At 41.3% G+C, this 26,220-nt stretch overlaps 1 protein-coding gene across 7 annotated transcripts in view; it reads left to right on the top strand.

The window, feature by feature from the left end:
- The window catches only part of LTBP1 (latent transforming growth factor beta binding protein 1), a 442,953-nt gene that overhangs the window by 137,272 nt on the left and 279,461 nt on the right, over window positions 1-26,220 (top strand). For 6 of the 7 annotated variants that reach the window (XM_043918275.1, XM_043918274.1, XM_043918270.1 and 3 more), the window contains exon 4: window positions 13,717-13,886. In XM_043918275.1, coding sequence (XP_043774210.1) covers window positions 13,717-13,886 — 170 coding nt within the window. The remainder of the gene's footprint in view (window positions 1-13,716; window positions 13,887-26,220) is intronic. The other variant, XM_043918271.1, reaches the window with a different exon arrangement.

Below are 26,220 nucleotides of genomic sequence, written 5' to 3'. Positions count from 1 at the left end.
GGATCAGACTCTGAAAGAGGAATGGAACAGATGTTTGAATTTGGTTAAATGCTTTCAATATTTATTACTTAGGTGACCTAGTTTAGCAGCAATTGTAATAGAAAAAAAAAGCAAGGCCATTTGGGAAAAACAGAGTTTATTGCATTCACCTTAAAAATGAAAACACTTTCCCCCTTTTATTTTATTTAGCTTGAATGTGGGAATAAAGCACTGAGAGATTCTCTTCCCACTTTGAACAGATATTTATATGTATACTTCGTTAAAAGTAGTTTCCCATATGAAATATTTGTTGATATGACCGGAGGACAGTCTTGCAGCTACCGTTCTTGATGTGCTTATAACTGAGTTTCAGAGCTGAGGAACTTTGAGGTCGTCTCAGAGCTTTACACCTTATAAATGAGGGAACAGACTTAGAGGAATTTAATCCATGGCTCTCAAAGATTCAGTGGCACAGGCAGAAGGATAATTTGAATTTCCAAAATCTGATCCAGTGTTTTTCCCTTCTCCATCTTGAGTGCTGTGGATGCCATGTCCTGGAGGAATGAGCGCTTGGATCTTTGTTCCGTTATATCCATCTTTGACTCTCTAGCTGCCTGTCTCAGAGCTCAGTATAAGGAAGGTTCTGGCTAGGAAGTGGAAAGATTGTGGAAGAACACTTGTTTGACATGTTCCCACGACTGTTTTCATTCTATAGGTAACGAGAGGGAGTGTGTAGTGTTAACATCCCAACCCTAAAGCCATGAATGTCTCTTGTAGCTGCCACTGGGGTCCATGATGGAGAACGAACTCAAAATTCATGTAGATGCAAGAGCTCTAACAATGCTGTGGGAGAAGAATTTGGAGAATGAGCAAAGTTAGCTATGAAAGGCTTTCCAGACAAGTGGATATTTATTTCCCACATCTGGCCCACCAGACTTTAATTCCTTGCAGTGCTGTAAGACGTGGGTCACTGGAGAATGTAACATCACGGCAGCTGAGGCTGAAATCTCATCAGGTGGTGTACGGAGCAGCTACCGAAGTGTAGCTACCAAAGTAAAGCAGGAGGGGAAAAAATTGAAGTGATAACGCGGGGAATTAGATGCATATACCTGATTATTACTCTGAATTACATCTTAAGCAGCAGGCTGAAAGGAGATGAAGACATTTAAAATGACTGAGATGAACAAGACTTACATTTTTATCGTCCAGAAATACTGAAGGATGGGGAATAGGAAGCATAAGAAACCTGCCTTTTTCTTACCTCTTCCACTCTTTTTAAAATTTTAAATTTATTTTTGGGTTTGTTTGTAAGAAATCTGGGGTCTTTTTTTACATAGTTTAAAAAAAATTGTAAATATAACTAAATTGGCCATTTTAACCTAAGTATACAAGTCATTGGCCTTAATTACATTCATGTTGTTGTGCAGCCAGGACCTCTGTTCTTCTAAAACTTTCATCACTGCAAACAGAAGCTCTCTACCTGTTAAATTATACAGCTCCACCTCCCTCCCACTGTTTTTTGGTGACCTCTATCCTATCTTTGTCTCTCTAAGTTTACTTAGTCTATGAACCTCATTTAAGTGGAATCATACAGAATCTGTCCTTTTGTATCTGACTTATTTCACGTCACATTGTTTTCCAGGTTCTTCTAGGCTACAGCATGTATCAGAACTTCATACCTTTTTATGGTTGAGTAATATTTCATTGTGTGTATCTCACATTTTGTTTATTCATCTGTCAAAGGACATTCTTTGGGTTGTTTCTACCTTTTGCCTATTATGAATGATGCTGCAGTGAACATTGGTGTGTAAGTATATGTTTGGGTCTCTGTTTTGAGTTTGTTTGGGGCATGTACCTGGGAGTGGAATTGCTGGACTGTCTGATGATTCTGGCTGTAACTTTTTGAGGAACTGCCAAACTATATTCCATAGTGGCTGTGGCGCTGGGTTCCTTCACTTTATTGGAAACTGGTGGAGGTCTCTCAGTGGTAGGTGTAACTGTACAGATAACTGACCTCAGGGATGCTGAATGGGACTGTAAATTCCAAACTCAATATTTACATATAACTTCAGAGTTTTTTTTAATAAACATTTTTTTTTAAATAAATACTGCTTTTAACTATTCATTTGAGCAGTCTCCGAATATGAACTCTGATGTTACCAGAGGGGTGAAATCCAGTATTTTGTTGTCCTTGTTGGTGTAGGGGAGTGAACGGGTCTGACAGCCCTGTGTGTGCATCAGGTGTTGTGCTGGGTATTTCCCTGCATTTAAAAAGAATTCCATTTCACGTTGTCTTTCACTTTGTGAGGTAGGTGTCATTCCCCTTATATTGCAGTGAGAAAATTGAGATAATTCTTCCCTTCCTTCCCTCGGCAGGTGGTAGAGTTAGAATTTGGTTTCTAGAATTTGATGAAAAGGTTTTGCAGTTGACACTTCCTCAGTAGCATAGAAGCTCTTGATTATTGTTTACATTTTGCATTTTTCTTGGATTATATTTAGTTAGATTTACTCTGGCCTCTCTTAGTTTAGATAAATAGGACATGGCTGTAATTGCTTTTAAATTTGTGTACAGGGGTGCTCAGTCCCAAGTAACCAAATGTAGCAGCTCATTTTTGACAAAACTAAGGACTTTCGTTATTAACAATATTTCCTTCCATGGTGACTTGCTAAATAAATCATCAAAACCTTGAACTGAATAAGTATAGTCATCTGTGCTTTTTGGAGATTTTGAACAGTTACCTCATCCATTGTGGATAGGATGTCTGCCTTATTAGTGTGTAGCTTTGATACTTAGAAGAAAAGTGGGGATGGACATTGTTGGAACTTGTTGTCTTTTTTTTCTCTCTTGCCATTTGTTTCTTTTTGTAAATACTAGGTAATATTGCTACCTATTGATTTTTTCCCCCACCTTTCAAGGTACTTGTAAATAGATGATCTCATTTGATACAGGTTTAAAAAATTAGAGAAGATAATTTCATAGACTTGTATTTTGTAAACTCTTTGAGAATGGTTTAAACACACAGAAACAGAGAAAACAGAATGAAGAAGCCTCAAAGTACCATTTTATCAGCTCAGAGCTGGTTGTGTTCTTCTGTACTCTGCCTGCTTTTCTTCTTCTCCCTGATTATTTGAAGTCAATCTGTAAATATTTTTAGCATATATCTGTAAAAGATAAAGGCTCTTAACACCGCACCCCCCCCAAGACCGTTATGCTGTCTCATATGCAGGGTTATTGTTACCATCTTTCTGAATTCCATATATATGCATTAGTATACTGTATTGGTGTTTATCTTTCTGGCTTACTTCACTCTGTATAATAGGCTCCAGTTTCATCCATCTCATTAGAACTGATTCAAATGTATTCTTTTTATTTTATTTATTTTTTCTTTTTCATTTATTTTTATTAGTTGGAGGCTAATTACTTTACAATATTGTAGTGGTTTTTGCCATACATTGACATGAATCAGCCATGGATTTACATGTGTTCCCCATCCCGATCCCCCCTCCTGCCTCCCTCTCCATCCCATCCCTCTGGGTCTTCCCAGTGCACCAGCCCTGAGCACTTGTCTCATGCATCCAACCTGGGCTGGTGATCTGTTTCACCCTTGATATTATACTTGTTTCAATGCTGTTCTCTCAGAACATCCCACCCTCGCCTTCTCCCACAGAGTCTAAAAGTCTGTCCTATACATCAGTAACTCTTTTTCTGTTTTGCATATAGGGTTATCATTACCATCTTTCTAAATTCCATATATATGCATTAGTATACTGTATTGGTCTTTACCTTTCTGGCTTACTTCACTCTGTATAATGGGCTCCAGTTTCATCCATCTCATTAGAACTGATTCAAATGAATTCTTTTTAATGGCTGAGTAATATTCCATGGTGTATATGTACCATAGCTTCCTTATCCATTCATCTGCTGATGGACATCTAGGTTGCTTCCATGTCCTGGCTATTATAAAGAGTGCCGCGATGAACATTGGGGTACACGTGTCTCTTTCAATTCTGGTTTCCTCAGTGTGTATGCCCACTAAACAGACATTTCTCCAAAGAAGACATACAGATGGCTAACAAACACATGAAAAGATGCTCAACATCACTCATTATCAGAGAAATGCAAATCAAAACCACAATGAGGTACCACTTCATGCCAGTCAGAATGGCTGCTATCCAAAAGTCTACAAGCAATAAATGCTGGAGAGGGTGTGGAGAAAAGGGAACCCTCTTACACTGTTGGTGGGAATGCAAACTAGTACAGCCACTATGGAGAACAGTGTGGAGATTCCTTAAAAAACTGGAAATAGAACTGCCATATGACCCAGCAATCCTCCTGCTGGGCATATACACTGAGGCTTTAGATTAGTTTAGATTGGAATTTAAAAAAATGTTCATTGTGATGACAGTCTATGTGTCTTACATATTTTGATTTGTGAGTCCCTCTTCCCTCTCTATTTCCTTGAAATCTTGTCATCCATGAACTGTGATTTTGCTGACTGTGATGCTGGGAAATTAACATGTATCCTGCCCCTTAAATTTGCTGTAAGTGGTGTGTAGGTCTAGGAGATTGATAATATTCAGGTTTGATTTTTGGTAGGACTACTTCCTAAGTGGCAATGTGTTCTTCCATCAAGGGGCATGTTATCTCTTCTTGTGAGGTCAGTGATCATTTATTATTGCCTACACTTCCATAGGGGTAGCAAATATGGTCTTTTAATTCTATCCTTTTTCTGCTAGAAAAACTTTGCAAATCAGCTTTCTTTTCCTCAGTTGTTTGCTTGAGGTTCAGTTTGTATAGTAAAAGTAAAAAAAAAAAAAAAGGTTAAAAAAGTAGCAAGTAAAAGTATTGAGCTTCTTCAGAGGAAATCAATTGCATATGTGCATATATGAGAGTGTGTGTGTGCATGTGTGTATATACTATATATAATGAGGTTATTTTAAGTAATTGGTTCATCTTGTTTTGGAGGCTGGCAAGTCTAGATTTGAAGTGAGGGCTGACAGAGACCCAGGAGAACCAATGGTATAGGTAAAGTTGGAATGTAGTTTGCTGCAGAATTCCTTCCTGGTTGGAAAGGCTGGTCTTTTTGTTCTGTTCAGACCTTCAGCTCGTCATATGAGGTTCACACACATGATGAAAGGCAATCTGCTTACTCAGAGTCCACCAAGTTAAATGTTAGTTTCATCCAAAAATACCCTCCCAAGTTGAAACATAAAATTAACCATCACTTGAGGGTATAATGCTAGTTGTTGATCAGTTTTCAAATGAGTTGACTGACATCTTCCAGTGGTGACTTAGTTTTTTTTTTTTTTTTTTTTAATGCATGGATACATTTAAACATATTTCAAATAATTCAACACTTCATTTTTTAAAAAGTCTCCCAAGTGTTATGATTATTAAACATCCTAAGAGGAGACCTTGCTCACTCTGCTTCTTGGAGTCTCTTCGTTACAGCTCTTTTTATTGTGTCTCCTCTCCTCTAGGAACTTGGGATTAGAAGGTTGGAGAACTCCTTGAAGGTTCTCATGGAGCAGTCAGGTTCCGAAGACTCTGCTAACCAGGGCTGTTCCAGGACATGGAACAGGCCAGCGTGTGGTACAGGCGATCCGCTGGATGGCTTCTGTGGAGAGTGTGAGGGCTGTGAGGGGAAGAGTAGCATGCAGAGGTGACGCCCCAGCACTGAGGCTTTCTTCGTCATTGTCCCAGGTGGTTCATGTGTGGCCCTAGACGTGTCTGACCTTCTTGGCCTAACCAAAGCCATACAGTCCATCAGACTCACTTCCCTCAGAAAGCACTTCAGTGACTGTCCAGCTGTTATATGTCTTCATGGCATGCCCTCATCCCATCGCTAGGCAGTTTAATAAATGGTTTTCTCTAGCCACATTCTATACTGTTCCTTTGAGGTTTTCTAATAAAAATGACTTTTTTCTTGGCCATCCCAGTGATGTGCTAGCATTCCTGACCCCCAAGCCACCCCAGCAACTTGAGTATAGGGCCACCTTCCTGTTTTAATGGGGCTTCCAAAAGGCACAGGAGGAGGCTGTATTTTTTTTTATACATTTCTTTACTGTCAAATCTAATGTCATTAGATCATTATGTGCCTGACTGCATCATTTCTGTGGACAGCTTCATTGCTACCCCCAGAGGCTCTTTTCTCAGGTGTCCATTATACCTGTTTTGTGATAATTGCTCATGGTTACAGCAGTGTTTCTCAACTTCAGAACTGTTAATATTTTTAGCCAGATAATTCTTGCTTGTGAAGGACTGTCCTGTACCTGGTTGGATATTTAGTAGTATCCCAGGCTTCTACCCATGAGATGTAAGCACCTTACCTCCCAGTCCTGGTAATTACAGATGCCTCCTCTTGGTTGAGAGGCAGAATCACCCCCAGTTAAGAACCACTGATAAAAAGAAGATTGGTTCCACTTGGTTGCGTTTACTGTGTTTATTCATGACCCCCCAAGTTCCCTTAATTTTCCTGTCTTTTCTACCCCTCCCCCAATATCTACTTTCTTCCATTGTGTTCTTTCAATCTCTTTTTCATCTCATTTGAAGGCTAAGACTTTTTCCTAGTCTGTTCCCTGCATGGGTATTTTCAGTGTAATCTTCACTTTCCTCCTGTTCTCACCACTGTGTTGGCTTGTTTCGTTTTCCTTTCACCGTGTTTGTTCTGGCATGCTCCAGCCCTCACTTACTGTTACTGGAAGTCTGTGTTGTCTTTTAGTCTCATCAGCAGCCTTTTACCTCCTCTCTCTCTTTTTTTTTTTTTTGGTTTGGATAGATAATTTCTTATGAATGGGGCCACTGACAACAAACACTTGTCCCTTCTTACCTGTGTGTGTGTGAGAAAGAGAGAGAAGCTCCCTTGCGACCTTTTCCTAAAGGTTTATTTGTCTTTGACCATCTCTGCGTGCATGTTGTCCTTGAACGTTGCAGGAAAGAGCCTTTCTCCATCAAATCGTAGCTCACATTTCTCATTTACTTTGGTGCATTCTGTTCTTTGAAGAGCATTCATTCACCCACGCTTCTGAGCAGCTTGGAACACACCAGGGTACATATGATAGCATGAATTTTGTGACGAGAAGCAGGCGCTGAAACACGGGAGATGACTTCTCTGTGGCAGCAGTTTGCTCTCCCGATTTTTTTTTTCTCTTTCATCCTGGTGATAAACCTGAGTGCCTTAATCGTAGGGGAAAGAGTTCGCTTCCGTCAGAACCTGCCTCCTGTGGGAAACATTTTATGGCCTGTTGGAGACTCCCTTCTGTGAGGTCCACGCTCTTAAGTGGAAAGGGGCTTAGGTTTTGCCAGATCCTCCCACCCGCTCCACAGGTCAAATAATGGATTTAGTGGAAATATGGAAAAATTTAGCCCATTCTTAGGCCAAAAATTGCCACTATGAAGGCAGAAGTGTAAACAGTGTGTGACTAATCCTTTCTTTGAAGGAAAGAAGTTTTATGTAATTGTTTCCCTTCTGCTCACAAAGATACAGAGGTTTCCACAGATTCAGGTCTTTGGATGACCGGCTGTACCCCTACCTTCTGGCCTACTTTTCTCCTTTTCAGAGGGTCACTAGTACAGCACCTACCGAGTAGGACCCAGCGCAGTCTCACTCCTGTCACTGCTGTTGATAAAATAACACTGCCGAGGGGGCTGGCGATCTACCACCCAACCCAGAGGCCTTTTACTGATTGATTATTTCCCTGCCTTTTTTTACAGCAGTTTTCAGGTGGTTCTCTTTGCCTTCCACCTAGAAACTTTCTTTCGCTTGTCATTTCTGCATCTGTGTTACTCTTGTTTTTATCTCCTCCTGATTTTTTTCTTCCCATTTTCTCTTTATGTCCCCACCGCTAAGTGTGACTATCCTCCAACATGGTAGTTCCATAGTTTTTCTTTCTGCCTTTGAATAAATTGGCCCCTCCTAGAACATGGGGGTTCCTAAACCCAGAGGCTTTCTGTGTCTTCTCCCCAGAGAGCCACCCCACATTTCTGTCTCCCAAATGAACGTAATTCTCTTCCTTGCACACGAGCCCTTTTTCCTGACCACCTTGACTCTGCAGACCTCTTTGCCTTTACTTTTCGTCTTGGACTTGAGCCAAAAATACCTGTCCAGTCAACCAGGCTGGAAATCTTCATCTTCACTTGCCTCTTTTTCCTTTTGTTTCTCTTCCCCACCTTAATTTGATTCTCAAGGCCTGTTACCCCTTCTGGTAGTGACCTCTGGCCAGTTGGAGATTTATTCCCTTTAGATGTTGTCTAAAAACTTCTTGCCGTAGGAGATGAAGATTCAGCTTACTCATTTCACCTCTTGCTCCCCACCCTTCCTCTCAAAAGAGTTGTTTACTTTTCAGAGTTTCACTGTCTTTTGAAGCCTCTGTTTCCTCTTCTGTCATCCTCATCGTTTAAGATTGTGAGTGTTCTCTCATGACCCTACATTTTGCAAGATGAGGGCAGTGACTCTCCTAATCTTCCCTTCTCTTCTCCTCTTCCTCTTCCAGAACCTGCCAACCTCCTCCAGCTAAACATGTGCATTTATATCACCTAAGCTGGATACATGAGTTGTTTTTTGCGGTATTGTCTGTGGCGTTCCACTCAAGGCAAAGCAGAGTATAGGGTGCTTAGGTTGCTCCCTCTGTGTGTGTCCGTTGCCAGCACTTCTGTGCTTTTTGAAGGAGTGTGTTCCTAGCATCAAGTGGGTATGGATTCTCCCTGTTTCCATTCCATCAATTGCATATATATAGGATCAGGTTTCTCCAACATCTCAATCATGTTTTCCATTCTCATGACTCCCCCTCTCCCTCCTGGGATTATTCTCCTGAAGCTCCCTGTCCTCCTAGTTGCCTGGCAACCTTCCTTTTATGGAGAAACACGGGAAGCTAGTCTGGAAGCTAGGGGATCTCCAAACACCAGAATGAGAAGGCCTTACTCTGGGGGAATAAATTTTGTGGTTTATACCACACAGTTCCATTCTTTTAGAGAAGAGGACTCATTTTTTTTTTCCCTGATGGGGGTAGAAGCCTGACTTTGCCCGTTTCTTTGCTCGAATTGGGCAGAACGGCTGCTCTCACATGCAGCCTTTTTAGTGAAGACAGCAGTGTTCAGCCCTACTTCTCCTTGTCACCCTGTGCTTTCCTTGGTGTGAGTATCCAGAACTTGCCCATGGTCTCCTGGGAAGACAGCTTCCTCTGAGCCTGCACTCATGGTGTGATTTTTAGACCAGCATCCTTAAGCTGCCTTGTGACCTATAAGGAGTCAGAAAGTCATGACATCAATGTAGTGGTTCAAGACTGGCATTTAAAAGGATTAGAGGATATTTGTGTCATTTGCATCATAAGGAAAGATACTGTTTTATAATACTTAGCTGTATTAAAAAACATGTATGAATGTACACTGGATCTCCATGTAAAATGTTCTTCTTACTGTCAGTTGAGATAAAAGAAGTTAAAATACTTAGGCATGGCTTCCTTCCTGCTACAACAGTCAACATTTCTCAGTCTGCTTTGATCTCCTACAGGTTTGCTGAAATGTTTCCTGTGTGTTGAATGAACGATGTGAAACTTTTTAATATCTTTGGTCAGTACCTATGCCACACATTAGAGAGGATGCTGAAGCTGAGACCCCAAGCTCTCCAGCTCTGTCAAATGTGAATTTCTTACTTGTGAGACTGAGTTGATACTTGGGGAGGCCAGTGTCTTGAGGAAGGAGGAACTCTGAGGGTTTGGGACAGTAGATGTTTGTCAGAACAGTGTTTCAATGTTTCAGTGACGAATGTGGCTGTCCTGTTGATTAACAGCCAAATGTCAACTCTGGATTTCTCTTTTTATGCTTACCTATAACTTTTGGGGCTTTTTTGCAGGAAGGGAAAATATATGGGTGCCCCAAATACATTTTGAACCAGAGGTCCTCTAGTTTTCATTTTAATCTAATTTCTTTAAACATTTTTGCCTTTCCCTTGAATTTTGTATAATGCTATGAGAAATCTGATTTTCATTAGTGATTGTTGAATTTTGCTTTGTTTTTAATGAAAAGGGATGAGGGAAGAGAGGAGAAAACTCCCAATTGAAAGGAGATTTTTTTCTTCCCAAAGCAATGGTCATACTTTGCCAACAAAGGTCCGCCTAGTCAAAGCTATGGTTTTTCCAGTAGTCAAGTGTGGATGTGAGAGTTGGACTATAAAGAAAGCTGAGCAACAAAGAATTGATGCTTTTGAACTGTGGTGTTGGAGAAGACTCTTGAGAGTCCCTTGGACTGTAAGGAGATCAATCCAGTCCATCCCAAAGGAAATCAGTCCTGAGTATTCATTGGAAGGACTGATGCTAAAGCTTCAGCTTCAATACTTTGGCCATCTGATGTGGAGAACTGACTCATTTGAAAACACCCTGATGCTGGGAAAGATCAAAGGTGAGAGGAGAAGGGGACGACAGAGGATGAGATGGTTGGATGGCATCACCAACTTGATGAACATGAGTTTGCATAAACTCTGGGAATTGGTGATGGACAGGGAAGCCTGGCATGCTGCAGTCCATGGGGTCGCAAAGAGTTGGACACGACTGAGTGACTGAACTGAATGTGTATGTGTATGTGTATATGTGTATATATATATATTTGGAAGGCTGAGAGGTGGTCCAAAGAGGCAATAACTGTGAAGGGTGAAATTAGAGGAAAAGATAGATGCCAACCATGAAGGAGAAAATGAGGAAGAGAGAGTAAAATGGTGATTTCACTTACTATCTGTTAGTGGAATGACTGGGTGGACAGTGGCCTTGACTTGCCCCCACGTGCTGTTACTTCTTGTGGCTTGGGTTCTTCATGAGGCTACGAGATGAAATGGCTTGTCTGTTCGTATATCTATGTGTCTTTGTGAGCACAAGTATTTATTTACGTCCTCACATTGGAGGAAAGTGAAGGACATGGAAGGTGAGGAAGCACAGCTCTACATAGTTTCATATTTGTAATGTGTTTGTCACTCACAGGATTGCTATACTATAGTAAGATCTAATGCCATTACTAGTATATTATCCGTTTCCTTTGATTAGTGGTGGCTGAGATTTGTTATTCAAGTTCTAGACCTGGTGTAGCTACACCAGGTCTTATTTGTTCATTACCTTTCTGTTAGGGAAAAGCAGCCTCTACACACATGTACTTTCAGCTCATTTATTGCTGCTTCTCACTTCCATGATTCAGAGGGGAGAGAAAGGGAGGACCTCACCTTAGAAGGCAGAGCCCACGGTCTCCTTGGCAGTAGTCAGAGCAGGAATTAGTTATTCCAGCTCTCAGGTCTCTTGGAATGCTGGGCTGTCCTCCTCCGAAGGGGAGTCAGGCCTATACGTCTCTCAGCAGGTCCCAGCGGTATAGTCATGAGGTTGACGGCATGGCTTGGGAAGCGAGTTGCCCCTGAGATGAAAAAGAGGACTTTTCCTTTCTACAAGACCAACGGAGTCGCCTTGTGGTTCTTATCAGTCACCACCAGATGTGTCCAGCTGTTCCACTTTCTACTTCATCCCAGTCAAACATACTTAAAGTTCAAATCAACACTTACATCATCAAAACAAAAGTGTTTACAATGTTAAGCCTTAGGCTTTTAGTAACTTAAGTCATTTGTCTGGTGACAAAGAGAATGTCCTTCCATGGCATTAAGTCTGGGAAAATCTAGGCACAAGATGTATTTTCCTAGGCTTTCCTGGGACTACAGGGTTGAAAGTAACAGACTTAATCACTGACTGGCTAAGAGGGAAGCACCCTTAATCCCAGCCTCTTTTGTTCCTTTGTCTCATGGATGCCTTATCTCACAGAAAAGCTCATCCATCCCAACTGGAATGACTCCAAAAGGCTGGATTTATTCAAGACTCTGCTACTGCTTTTGATGAGACACTGTGTGGGTGTTTTTGGTGGCTTGATGATTTATCATTCATACTCAGCAGTTGTGTCATTTCTTTGTCTTGGTCATATAATCCCTCATTAGGGCCAGTCTTTGGGCTTTTCCTGGCACTTTATTAGTTTGAGTATAACCCAGTCAACCATTTTCCCAACTTATGGTAGTTTGGAAATATTCAGTTCAAATGGCTTTAACGTGTCACAATTGATAAAATTCAAGACCACGCTAGAGAGCAGGTTTCCTTCCAAAATCTCGGTTTGCTGTTAAAATGCTCTGTCCCAACAATTTTAATAGCAAGTTTGCATTTTCTGGAATTAATTGGTATATCTTTATATTTTCCATTGTTTGTCTTAGCGAATGATTTCAGTCCCTCATGGAATGGTTAAATCTGGACGAGAAGGCTTATTTTAAAGTATACAGTACATGCAGCAGTAGAGAACTGTCATAGAAGACAGAAAGGTTCACCCAGGAGGGTGAAAACACAGTAATTGTGTTCAGGAGTCCTCAGAGGTGTTTTTTTTTTATTGGAGTATAATTGCTTTACAGTGTTGTTAGTTTCTGCTGTGCTCACGCTTAGTCACTCAGTCGTGTCTGACTCTTTGTGACCCATAGATTGTAGCCCACCTGGCTCCTCTGTCCATGGGGTTTTCCAGGAAAAAATACTGGAGTGGCTTGCCGTTTCCTTCTCTAGGGGATCTTCCCAACTCAGGGATTGAACCTGTGTCTCCTGCATTGACAAGTGGATTCTTTACCACTGAGCCACCTGGGAAGCCAGTTTATGCTGTTCAATGAAGCGAAACATATATAAATATGTGTGTGTGTGTATATATATCCCCTTGGGGTGGGGGGTGGGAGGGAGATCCTCAGATCTTGACTCATGTCATTGATGAAATTATAAGATTTTCATATATTGTATTGGCAAAGGAAATGGCAACCCACTCCGATATTCTTGCCTGGGAAATCGCAGGGACAGCCCTAATATAGTCCGTGGGGTCGCTGAAGAGTCAGACACGACTTATGGACTAAATGGTAGCATAAGTTGTCATTCTTACTGTTCTTAAGGACTAGTAATTATGGTATAACGGCTTCCCTGGTGGCTCAGACGGTAAAACATCTGTCTGCAATGCAGGAGACCTGGGTTTGATCCCTGGGTTGGGAAGATCCCCTGGAGAAGGGAATGGCAACCCACTCCAGTATTCTTGCCTGGAAAATCCCATGGACGGCGGAGCCTGGTAGGCTACCTTCCATAGGGTCGCAAAGAGTCGGATGCGACTGAGACCTCCTCCAATTATGGTATACATTATATTTATATATTATATTATAGTAAATATTATGTTTAATACATATTACATGTTTATATATTATATAATATACCTAACATAAATTATATTAATTTAATATATTAAATATTACATTTATAAATACATACTTATTTGGCTGCACTAGGTCTTAGTTAGGGCATGTGGGATTTTTACTTGAGGCATGTGGGATCTTTACTTCAGGCACACGGAGTCTAGTTTCCTGACCAGGGATCTAACCCAGGCCCCTGCACTGGGAACTCAGAGTCTTAGCCACTGGACCACCAAGGAAGTCCTGGTAGCTGCACTTTTTAAATACTTTGATAAACTCCATCAGTGATGGCCTATATGTCCTTATCAAGAAGACTAGACAGACAGGATCCCCTTTCTGTTGGAGGTCAGCGATTAGTTCTTTCTGTGCCATGACTACAGTTTTGAAGGAAAAAATTATCCTGGCATGGCATTTTTATGCCCCTTTCCAAGTTTAACTGGTTTCTTATTCCTTCGTTCTTAGTTGACTTTTAAAAGTCCGTTTTTAATTTCCTTATCCTTACTTTGTTTCTTTGCAGGATGACACCCCTTTCTTCACAGAATGTGATGATACATCATGGCCAGACCCAGGAATACGTGCTCAAGCCCACGTACTTCACAGCCCAGAAGGTGATTTCCGGAGAGCAGTCCACTGAAGGTTCGTTCCCTTTAAGATTCGGGCAGGATCATATGGCAGCACCTTTTCAGTGTGAGTATGTCCTATGAGTCATCTTTCTAAGTTTCAGTGTCACGGTTTGGAAACACTTTGCTCTGTGTAGATGGCTTTAATGTGTCACAGAAGACAAAATTCAAGAATTGTGTTTTGAAAAGCCCATGCTGGTTCCTAAAACCATCAGACAGCAAGACAGTTGCCTTCTTCAGAGGAAAGGCAGAAAACTCTGGAGTGACCCACCTGTATATCTGTTTCTGCAAGGTGGTTCCATTTCCATAATATACTTGCTCTAATTTTCTGTACAGTTGTACGGCTGACATGTTTACATTGATAAAATATTTTCCTTGGTGAGTTAGCCAGGATTTGTTCCTTGTGAGATGTCTGCAGTGTCCTTAGTTACTCCGAGGTTCACCTACAGTGAGTGTGTTTATGTTAGGAGGGCCACGTTTTTGTTATAGCGATTAGACAGTGTGGCAGGTTTTACCAAGTCTGTAAAGAGCTAGTGCATCAGTGGCCAGCGTGGTTAATATCTCACTGTGGGGGAAGTTCAGGGACAAGCCCTAGCGCAAAGGGTGGGGAATGGATGATTTGTGGTTTAGGTATTACAGAGTGTCTGCTGGCAGCATCTGGAGAAAATGTTCTTCAGTGAGGCGGCAGACCGTTCAAAGGGGAGAGTTGGATGCTCGCGCCTTCCAGCAGCTTCCTGCTCTGTCTCATGTTGACGGATGGCCTGCGCCATAAGTAATGAAAGAGAATGCCAGTTGTGAGGTTGAAAAGGACTGTCTTTCACCACCTAGGGTAGTGTGGAGAGCTGAGAGAATTCTTACTACTGTTTGGCACTTCAGAAGACTGTGTTTCTACAGACTTGACTCCCAAGGCCCACCCCCACCTCCCAGAATTGCTCACTTAACAAAAAGAGTAGCTAATGTAAGGTGTGTACATTACACTTTTCATCTTTTGAGAAAATTGTGCTCTTGAGTTGAGGCTGGACCCCAGAGCAATGGTTTGAGGTGATTTATTGGGATGATGAGGGAAGAATGGAGAAATTGTATAGATCATCTCCTTGCCCTTTAGGCAAGATAACTTCCAAGTTATATTTGCAAAACAATAGATGTATCCATCTTGTTTTTAAAGATCCTTTGATATCAGTGCTTGATAGCTTGTTCCGTAGAGGTCTTGCTGAGTATGTAATACTTTTCTAATCTCAAACTAAAAAATAAAAAAGAGCTACAACTTACTTTCTTGGAGCTTTAGATAGATTGTCTTTTGTAGAGGCTCTCCAAATTAGAATGTAATGGGAAGAGGTTTTGAAAGCTTACTATCAAACTGATTAAAGAATTCTGCATTTCATGAAGGTGTCAAGAAAATATGCTTTGAAAGAAAAAAAAATATGCTTTGAGAATCTCTGATATTAAGACTGGAGACTAGACTGTGGTTTGGGTTGGTTATCGATTATTACTGAAATGAAAATTCACACTGTGTGTGTATATATATATGTGTGTGTGCGTGTGTGTTTGTATATATTTTAAACTCTCAAACCTTTGTTGAACTATGTTTGGGGAGATGAAATCACATTTTAGGAGAATGTTGGAGATGAAATTACATTTCAGGAGAATGTGAACTATCCATAAATGTCCCACTGATCATGTTTTTAAATGTAGTTTCTCCGTAGTGGGGAGCTAGTTAAGTAATTTAGACTGATGATGATCACTCTTGCGTTCTGTCTCAAACCTATCAAAAGTTGGTGTTTAAAAAGAGGCCAAGAAACTAAACCCAAGAGACAGGTATGTAGGAAGGACCATGTGACAGATGTGGCTGTTTCCCGTGGAGACCAGAGCACCACTGGGAGCTGGAGGGCTGATCAGGGTTTTAAAAACAGATAGCTTGGCAGGACTATGAAGGAGACTAAAATACCAAAACTGAGTGAGAACAACAGTGGGAAGATTAAAACTAGGATCCAAGAGGTAAAAGTTGTGTCAGTCGAAGGACCTAAAGGTATTGTTGCCCTACATCCAGCTGTATAGTAGGTATATGGTTTGCACCCCCCCGCCCCCAGGCAAAAGGCAGAAATGTTTAATCACTTCACTTTAATCTTTTTAAAAGGGATCCAGTGCAAACAGATTAGCTTATTATGCTGAAGAATTTGAAGGTTCAATGGAGAGTAGATAATTCTGACTCTGGAAAAACAGAAGGTGATACAATCAGGTGGACAGGCTGTATCTTGGGATGAAAATGAGGGGTTAATGTGTCATAATAGTCCACTGCTAGTGCTTTTGAGAAGCAGAGAGGACTAGAGAAAACACTAAGAACAAGAACAAATGTTTCCCCCTTTAAATGGGATATATATACACATATTTTTAAAAGGTAGCCTACAGTAACTGGTTACCACTTGGTATGATATTGATGTTTATATACAAATGTTGTTTTATATTGAGTTTATATACAAATGTTCATAGCAGCAGTATTCATAATAGCCAAAGAGTGTGTACATTACCAAAATGTTCCTCAGCTGATAGTGGACAAACAAATGTACTATATCCTACAATTGGTTGTTCAGCCATTAAAAGGAATGTGACACATGCCACAACAGTTGTTCAATAAGGATGTGAACCTAGAGCTCTAAGCATTGAGTAACTTAATCAGCTTATCATAGGAGGAGGCAGCAACCCTGCAAGAGCAAGTGAATAAAGATTTGCTGTTGCCCTTTGATGAGGGAGGAGGGAGTTGGTCAGAATAGCAGGGAAATGTTGAGGAGGTATGTGATCAGTTTAGTAAGGCAAGATGTGTTTTAAGTGTTCAGTGTAGCACTCACCAGGTAGAACAGCCTAGGTCGGGAAACACAGACTGTCAAGTTGCTAGGGGCAATCAATACTTCACTGGAATCTTTTAAGGTTTTGATTATATAACTCACCATCCCTCTCCAGTGTCTGCATGTTGCTTTTCCTATTTTGATCTAATTCATTTACCAGTTTTCTGGGTTACTTCCTTGTAACTTTCCTTCCTGGGTTGAGTGTTCTCTGGTTACTGGATATCTCTAGTGATAAATTAATAATAGTGCTTCTCTTTATTCGTTGGTCTTAGTAGAGCTTAATTTGCATGAGTATCATCTAGAGCAGAAGTCTGCAGACTTTTTCTTGAAGGGCCTGATAATATTTTAGGCATTGGGAGCTAATACGCAAATTGAGGATGTTGTATAAAGTACCTGGGCTTCCTTGGTGGTTCAATGGTAAAGAATCTGCCTGCCAAAGTAGGAGATGTGGGTTCCATCCCTGGATTGGGAAGATTCCCTAAGGAAGGAAATGGCAACCCACCCTTGTATTCTTGCCTGGGAAATCCCATGGACAGGGGAACCTGGCGGGCTACATCCATGGAGTCACAAAAGAGTCAGACACAACACAGAGCGACTAAACAACAACAATATAGGTACTTATGTAACTATTTAAAATGTAGACATTTAAAACGTAAAAATTCTTAGCTGGTAGGTTTGTTTTTTTTTTTAAAGTCAGGTAGCTGGCTGGATTTGGCCCATGGGCTGTAGTTTGCAAACTGCCATGGGGAATGACCATTTATGGGTAGAGAGTTTCTTTTGGGCTGATGGAAATGTTCTGGAATTAAATGGTTATGATTGTTGCACAAACTGTGAATATGGTAAACCCATGTTATGTTAAAAATAACATGAAAAGTCTTAGTTATTTGCAAGTAAATAAATAATTATAAAAGCTTCCAGAAATGGAGGCCACTGGTTCTCTGAGAAGTGCTAAGAATGGTGTTGGGTAGAGGAGGTCTGCTTTTACCCATACTTTCTTTGGTAATTTGTAGGACATATTTGACTGTGTAAACCAAATTCTGTTGTTGGTTTAGTAGAATTCATATTTTTAGTCTAGAGGGAAGAAAGTTGAAATGACATGATGATAACATTTAAAGATGATTTTATAAAAACAGTTCAGATTACCTTAGTATCTGCTGCTGCTAAGTCACTTCAGTCGTGTCCGACTCTGTGTGACCCCATGGACGTCAGCCCACCAGGCTCCCCCGTCTCTGGGATTCTCCAGGCAAGAACACTGGAGTGGGTTGCCATTTCCTTCTCCAATGAGTGAAAGTGAAAAGTGAAAGTGAAGTCGCTTAGTCGTGTCCGACTCTTAGCGACCCCATGGACTGCAGCCTACCAGGCTCCTCCATCCACGGAGTTTTCCAGGCAAGAGTACTGGAGTGGGGTGCCATTGCCTTCTCCATCTTAGTATCTACTGAAGTGCAAACCCAAATATCTCACACTTAAAGAGATTAGTTTGATATAAAGTACTAGAAAAAGACCTTGAGAGTATTAAGTATTCACCCCAGACCATCTGCTGTTGTGCTTTTAAAAAAAAAAAAAACACCATGGGATGCTTAATAATATTGAAACCAGAAAATAATATTTGTATTATGGTCAATGGTTGAAGGACATTTTTTTTTATCTCAGTGTTAATAATGGAGAGCTTCCTAGGTAGAATGTGGAGTTACTTATAAAAGAGTGCTTTAGGATGAGCAGAAATATCCTTTTAGCTGGAATAGTTCCCTAGACTATTAATTTGCAAATTATACAAAGAGTCCTTGAGATGGGAAATTGGGGAATCTCTGATTTAAATATTTACCCTCTCAACTTTTTTCCCTTCTTACCTCAGTTTGATATTTGGAAATTTTTAGAAATGTAGACTTTTCTAATCAGGTTTCTCATTGTTTATTCCAGTTGTTTTCCTATCAAGATGCTCTTAGCTTTTAAAAAGTTTAATTATATTTTAAAGTTGCCTATTGAAATTTTACTTCAGATTCAGCAAAATCAAAATCTTAAATTTCTGTAAAGGCAAACACCATCTTTCTATATACTGCCTAAAGTTTTTAAAATTGATACAAATCAGACTCTTAAAAGAGTTATTAATACCAGGTTATCTCCTAATGTGTTGAGGGACATGAGTGAGTGATTATTGGCATTGCAAACATGAAACTGTTCAATTATAAAAAGCTCAGGGAAGCCCACTTTTAATTTTTACTTAAATTGTTAAACATAACCTTTCTGCCTAGGTAAGCAGTGTTAGTGATGCAGGAAGTAGGCATCAGCCCCATTAGTCCCCCTCTGACAGAAGAAAACCTTATCCTGCTTGCACTGGGACCCTAGGAAACACCTTAGCTCTGGATCCTGTGGTCTGTGCTGACCCCTCCCAGGCTTTGCAACAAGCCAGTCAGCCCAGCTTCTGTCCCCATCAGTCATGGGCTGACTGGAATTCCTGGCTACCCGTTTTGAAGATGGGGCAGCCCCCCGCAGCAGGTCTAAGAGGGAGGCAGAGTCCAGTGGGCCACTTTGCTGCCCAGGTCCCTGCAGCCCAGTTCTTGCCAGCCTGCCATCCGTGTTTCCATACCGTGAACTGCACAGGCCCTTTGGGCACATGGCTTCCTCTTTTAGCAAAACTGTGGTAGAAAGTGCTAGCATTAGCTGTCAGGCTACGTTCGCACTACCACCAAGAAGCGTAAGACTTGAAAGTATCTCAGGATTTCGTGACAAGTGTTGTATCTCCCCTGGAGAAAAAGTTCCTGTGTCTGCAGTGAAGATTTTCTGTGGCTGCAGACTGATAGAGCGAAGATGTTACCATTAAAATTGCATCTTCCCGGTTGTCCTGAGAGAAGAGAGTAGTTCTGCAGAAGGTTAGAGGAGAACATCCAAGAATTTTGCTTTAGCAAAACAAGTCTGAAGTTTAAAGGATAGGCAGGCAGTATTTGGCCTGGACGGTTGTGCTTGTGCCAGCCATTTCAAGACGGTGGCAGGAATATTCATTAAAGGCTCTGGATGCCCAATGCCAATTGCAGAATCTTCACAGGGAGGGAGTCAGTGGTGAAGTTCAGAGCACCCACTGTAGATGGAAGTTGGCTTTAGAGTAAGGAAGACCCAGTTCATCCTCCATGCATTGGGCTTTTGCAAAAAAAAGGGGAGAAACCATGGAGTGGCAGCTAGATGAAGGCAAATATAGACATAATAAATACAGATGAGAAGCGTTGGAAGAAGATTCTTAAGTGCAGGATGAATTTGCAGTGTGGGAGACCTCTAGAGGGGGAACAATTTGAAAATATGAGTGAAGAAGAGTCTGGTCTTGAGAACCACCCTCACCTCATCTGGGTGTTGAAGTTTAGGATATGAACAATAAGAAGATCATCCTAGTGGATGGATGGGAAGGTCTCCCTGGTGAAGGGAGAAAAGAGAAGGAGAAATCAAGTGTGCTGGCAGTCCCAGGTCTCTGAGATGCCCTCTCTGATAGATCCTGATTGGATGGGAGCCCCACCAGGGTAAAGCTTTGCAGATGGACAAAGTGGGCACTTTGGAGAGAGGAGAATTCTGTAGATGTATTTTCTTCAGTGCTTGAAAGTCCTGGTCTCCTGGAAACCAGCTTTAGCTTGTCATGTGCAGCTTAGTGTCTCGAGGGACTAGCCCCATCCCAGTCCAGCCAGCGCTGAGTGACAGTGGAAGTTGTTCCAGCCAGAAATGACCTCACATAAGGCTGACTAGCTTACATGAAGCAAACTAACAAGCAATTTAGCACTTAAAAAGGATATTAAGATACCTACTGCCTTGAAGAAGAAGGCATGATGGTGAAACTCTGTGCTTTTTCCCTTGTAAAATCAACAAGTTCCTGAAGCTACTTGATCACCCACATAGTCTGAGTGGGAATCGAGAACCTTGAGCCAGTTTCCCAGCCGTGTGGCAGTGTGGATCTTAGCACTGAGATGGCCAGAAGAAAATCACCCAGTCTTTAATAATCCTGGTAATATCCTTGTTGGCCTGAAAGCCTAGACAGCAAAGCATGAGCACACTGGGTATAAAAAGTGCTTGAGAAGGCAGGCAGGTGCGTGTGAGTGAACACCAGGGTTTGCTGAGTTGATGTCCTTAAGAATTCAGATTCCATTAAAGGGAAGTAGTTGTAGAAGTAGTTTCATGTGTGGTCTTGCTGTGGCCACTGTGTCTCAGTTGAGGGGTGAGGGTGCGTGGTTTGTTTCATCCAGGGGTTGTTTGGTCACATCTCAGTCCAGAAGGTATGTGAACATGAACTTCTTGCAGCCTGATTACTCACGCGCAGTTTAAGATAGCAGGCGGTGGTAGACACAGATTGATTATAAACACTGCCAAGAGGCTTATCCAGCGATATGAAAACAGTGGAGGAAAACCTAGAGTGAGAGGATTATGTAACTTAAATTCCCCAGTGGGTAGCCTTCCGTGCCAGAGAAAGAGGCTCTTTAATCCCAAAAGGCCCAAGATTTCATAACAAATAAACCAATCCAAGGATATTTCTGGGTGTTGAGACTGAGTTCAAGATATTGAGAAACACTGTGTGGCTCCAGAATATTCTGTGACCAAACTGTGATATTTCTAAGGAAAAATAAGACACAGGAATTTACGGTTTGCCTGAGGCAAACTACAAAGCAGCATTTTGGGAGGAGAAAAATTGCATTTGAAAAAAGCTGGTGCCTACTCAGCCTTAGGATTTATTTACCAGAAACCCAGGGCTTGCCTTGATTTTTCTTCTAAATGGGAAACTAATCTGCTGTAGAATTAATCATCATTAGAGTTGATGATACTTTTGATACAAGAATACTGTTCATGAGATGTCATATTAATAAAAGGAATTAAAGTAGAATGCTTTGTTTTCTTGTGGGTCAGTCTCCTTATAGAAAGGTCCTCTTAGCTTTGAAATAGTGGCCTTTTGGTGAATCTGTACCCACTTTGTGGAGGTAAAGACCTCAGGACCTTTTTGCGTGTGTTTTTATATGACATTTGTTAAAGAAGTTTTTGCATTGTAATTTTCTGTGATTTTAGTTGCACATTAACTTTCAGCCTTGACTTAGTATTAGCCTCTTGTGAAATTGAAATGTACCTAAGCTAAAAGCCAGCTGCCCTTTTTCTCCCTTGCTCCTCTCATGCAAAAGTAGAAGTTAATACATGGCTGAAGTAGGAGGAAAACCCTTTTCTCTAAGAGGTAACTGCAGCATGGTTGTATGAGTAATTCTTCTGGCAGGTAAGCTTTCAGTGATGAAAATTTGATCAAATATATAAATATATACTATTTAAACATTTACTTTTTGGAGCTTCTTACATTGTCTATATAGCAAGTATCCATTAAAAAAATATTTCTTATAGCCCTAACTGTGCTTCACACGTTTCTCCCAAGGTCCCAGGTGGGTCAGTCAGTAAAGAATCTGCCTGCAATGCAGGAGACCCAGGTTCGATCCCTGAGTCAGGATGATCCCCTGGAGAGGGGAATGGCTGCCTGCTTTAGTATTCTTACCTGGAGAATCCCATGGACAGAGGAGCCTGGCGAGCAACAGTCCATGGGGTCACAAACAGTTGGACACAACTGAGCAACTGTCACTCTTCACTTTTCAAGTGTCCATTAAAAAAAAAAATTCTTGTAGCCCTATCTGTATTTCACAAGTTTCTTTCAAGGTACTGGTTTAACTAAATGAAAACATCTTAAGTAGGCAGTGGTTGGTCTTGGGAAAAACATCATAGTTACTTAAAAAAAAAATCCCTGTATCCTAGAAACAGATTTGGAAAGCTTTGCTGAAAGCAAGCAAGGAAGCTAACATCCACAGGAATGGTGAGAGGGTGTTGGTCGTTGTTCTGGTCGATGGCCACTGGGCTTCTTGTGTGGGATTGAGCCATGTCCCTTAATGACGCCCAGAACCACATGCAGTAGACAGCTGCCGCTGCTTGTTTTAACGATCACCATTTAACAGCTACAGGTGCATCTCATGATCACAGCCGCCTGCCTCAGAGCCAGCAGAAACCAGAGTGCTTCCTCCCACGTGTTCAGCTGACATTCCACAGCAGGCTGCTGAAGGGGCCTCTGCCTTGGTTTTCAGCGTTACAGAGTAGTCTTCCCCTAAACAAAACCTTTTAATTTTATCTTCTCCCTTTGTGATTCAGTTAGGTAGATATTTTCTTGCCCTGAGACTTTTTTCCCCTTTGTTTTTGTTTGACTGTAAAGATTTAATGAAAATGGAGAACTGTTTAAGTGTGGTTTGGTTTGTTTTTATAGCGTGAGAAGGAGGTGCATATATTTCTGTTAATGCTCTCCTGACCTTTTAAACTTTTTTTTTTCCATGACATTTTATTCATCCTAGAATGAATAAAAATATACATCTTATTTATTTCTTATATTCTTGAGGCCTCCCTCTTGCTGTAGCTTCCCAGTGGGTCTAGTGGACCTTCCCACCCCTTGACTTTGGTCTTGGCCTTGTGACTTGCTTTGACTGATGGAGTGTGGGTAAAATGGTAGGGAGCCAGTGAGAGGCCTGGTGTGGTTCCACTCTTTGTTAATGAGAAAGACATGTATCTGGTCTCCTTTAATGTCTACCTCTTAACTTAGGTGACCTTATCAGAAGGGCAGAAGACTTAATTTCTGAAATAATCTGGATAAGTCTGTTAGTCCAGCAGAGTAGACAATACTGTTTTAATCAGATAGGATATATGTAGTTGAACAAAACCTATTATGGGTGACTACATTTTCTTGCCAGAGTGGATTAGAAAACTGAAAGGTGTTTAAGTCACGAAAAGTGACCTGAGCTGATGAGCTGCCTTAGAAGGTATCTTGGCAGAAGAGCTTCCCCCAGCAGGGATGATATTGAGGAAATGAATCAGAATCTCTCTTAAGGTATATGTAAGTTAGAGCTAAGCAGTACACATTTGCGACAAAAGCATAACACCGCATAGAAGCAGAAGCAGCCAGAGAGAAACTTTTTGTCACATTAATGTTGGGTAGAAGGAGTTCATGAGCCTTTTCTGAAAAGGACTGGGGACATGGCAGCATATAATGGGGTGCTGAAAGTCCTGTGGGTTCTCACCGTCAGTACAGTTACTGAAATATGCCTAGTCTCCATGAGTGCTGGCTGTTCTGGACCTTCTTGGGGCTTATCCCCCTTACTGCTGCGCACACAGCTTTACTGCACCATTCCATCACTTGAGATATAATGTGCACCTCTCTCAGTGTGCTTCCCTGGAGGCTCAGATGGGAAAGAATCCGCCTGCAATGCAGGAGACCCAGGTTCAGTCCCTGGGTCAGGAAGATCTCTTGGAGGAGGGAATGGCAACCCACTCCAGTATTCTTGTCTGGAGAATTCCATGGACAGAGAAGCCTGGTGTGCTACAGTCCATGGGGTTGCAAAGAGTTGGGCAATACTGAATGACTAACACACACACACACACACACACACACACACACACACACACACACACACACACACACACACACACACACACACACACACACACACACACACACACTGCATTGTGGGCAGAGACTGTAGCTAACACATGTCCTGTTTGTATCCTTCCCTCTTAACACTGCATGTCTTGACATCTCAGAGCATCAGATGTTGCATTTGACAGAAGGAAACACAAGTCGATTTATATTTCTTCACTCTTATTTTCTAGCTCTTTTTCCTGTCCACCCCCTTACTTCTAAGAAAACTTGGGATGGGCCGGCAATGGACAAAGAAGTGGATGAGTCAGTTCCATCATTTCCTCAAGACTATTGAAACATGTAAAGAATTGTTCTGCCTGGCCTGGTTTCAGTAAGACCTGCTGTTTTACCACATTTACGTCTGAGCAGCCATTAGGATTTTTGGTTTCAGGATTCTTGCTCATATGGAATGGAGAATGTCCAGTTTACAGTTCGTTAGTGAGTGTGAGTAGGAACACTTTCCATAAGACTTCCGAAACCCCATTATACCTTTTATTCATTCATCACTGTTTTTGGTATGGGTTTTCAGGCAACCACGGTGCTTGGTGGGGAGAGTGTATAAATTCATATCAGACGCACCCTGCCATGTCTTGAACCTGGAAATACAGCAAAATTAGATGCCTTTTTAAAAAGGAGTTTTAAAAATACTCTTAGTGGAGAAAGTGATTCATAATGTTTCTTGTCAGGGATCCCAGTTTCCAAACCACACCTTAATATACCTCAGGAACATAAAAAATATATTTAAAAAACCTGCTTTTGGCATTGTAAGTTACATTCATGTCTCTGAAGGTCAGCTAATTAGGAAATTTGGATATAGGCTCATTTGTCTTCCCCAAAGACAATATGTGGATTGCATCCTTGTCTTTCTCCTTACCTATTTAGCACTTACTACTTGCCATCCACTGTACTAAGTGTTTCATATGCATTCATTCAGTGTATTACATTGTATCAGTAGCATTCATACATTATTTGACTATTTAAAGCATCACCTTACACGTTACACATGTATTTGTCAGAAACCAAAAGTATAGTGAGTTGAAAATTGCCAAAACAGATAGTGTTTACTGACAAGATTGCCACTTTAGCTCTTTGTGTAAGTTACTTTTGTTTTTGTTGTTCAGTTGCCCAGTCATGCCTGACTCTGCTACCCCATGGACTGCAGCATGCCAGGCCTCCCTGTCCATCACCATCTCCCAGAGTTTGCCCAAGTTCATGTCCATTGCACTGTGATGACATCCAGCCATCTCATCTTCTGACACCCTCTTCTCCTTCTGCCCTCAATGTTTCCCAGAATCAGGGACTTTTCCAATGAGTCAGCTATTCAAATCAGATGACCAAAATACTGGAGCTTTAGCTTCAGCATCAGTCCTTCCAATGAGTATTCAGTATTTCCTTTAAGATTGACTGCTTTGATCTCCTTCCTGTCCAAGGGACTCTCAGGAGTCTTCTCCAGCACCACAGCTTGAAGGCATCAATTCATTGGTGCTCTGCCTTCTTTAGGTCCAGCTCTCACAACCGTACATGACCACTGGGAAGACCACAGCCTTGACTATATGGACTTTTGTCGGCAGAGTGATGTCTGTGCTTTCAACACACTGTCTAGGTTTGTCATACTTTCCTACCAAGAAGCAATCGTCTTCTGATTTCATGGCTGCAGTCACCATCCGTAGTGATTTTAGAGCCAAAGAAGAAGAAATCTGTCATTGCTTCCACATTTTCCCCTTCTGTTTGCTATGAACTAATGGGCCGGATGCTATGATGTTAGTTTTTTTTTTTTTTTAAATGTTTAGTTTTAAACCAGCTTTTTTACTCTCCTACTTCACCCACTTCAAGAGATTCTTTTAGTTCCTCTTTGCTTTCTGCCATTAGAGTAGTATCATCTGCATATCTGAGGTAGTTGATGTTTCTCTCATCTATCTTGATTCCAGCTTGTAACTCATCCAGCCCGGCATTTTTCATGATGTGCTCTGCGTATAAGTTAAATAAACAGGGTGACAGCAGACAGCCCTGTCATACTCCTTTCTCAATCCTGAACCAGTTGTTCCATACAGGGTTCTAACTGTTGCTTCTTGACCCGCATACAGGTTTCTCAGGAGACAATTAAAAAG

The sequence above is a fragment of the Cervus elaphus genome, chromosome 11, assembly GCF_910594005.1.
Source record: "Cervus elaphus chromosome 11, mCerEla1.1, whole genome shotgun sequence".
Lineage (NCBI taxonomy): Eukaryota > Metazoa > Chordata > Mammalia > Artiodactyla > Cervidae > Cervus > Cervus elaphus.
Note: the sequence above shows the minus strand (reverse complement) of the source record. Positions and strands in the feature narration are given on the sequence as shown.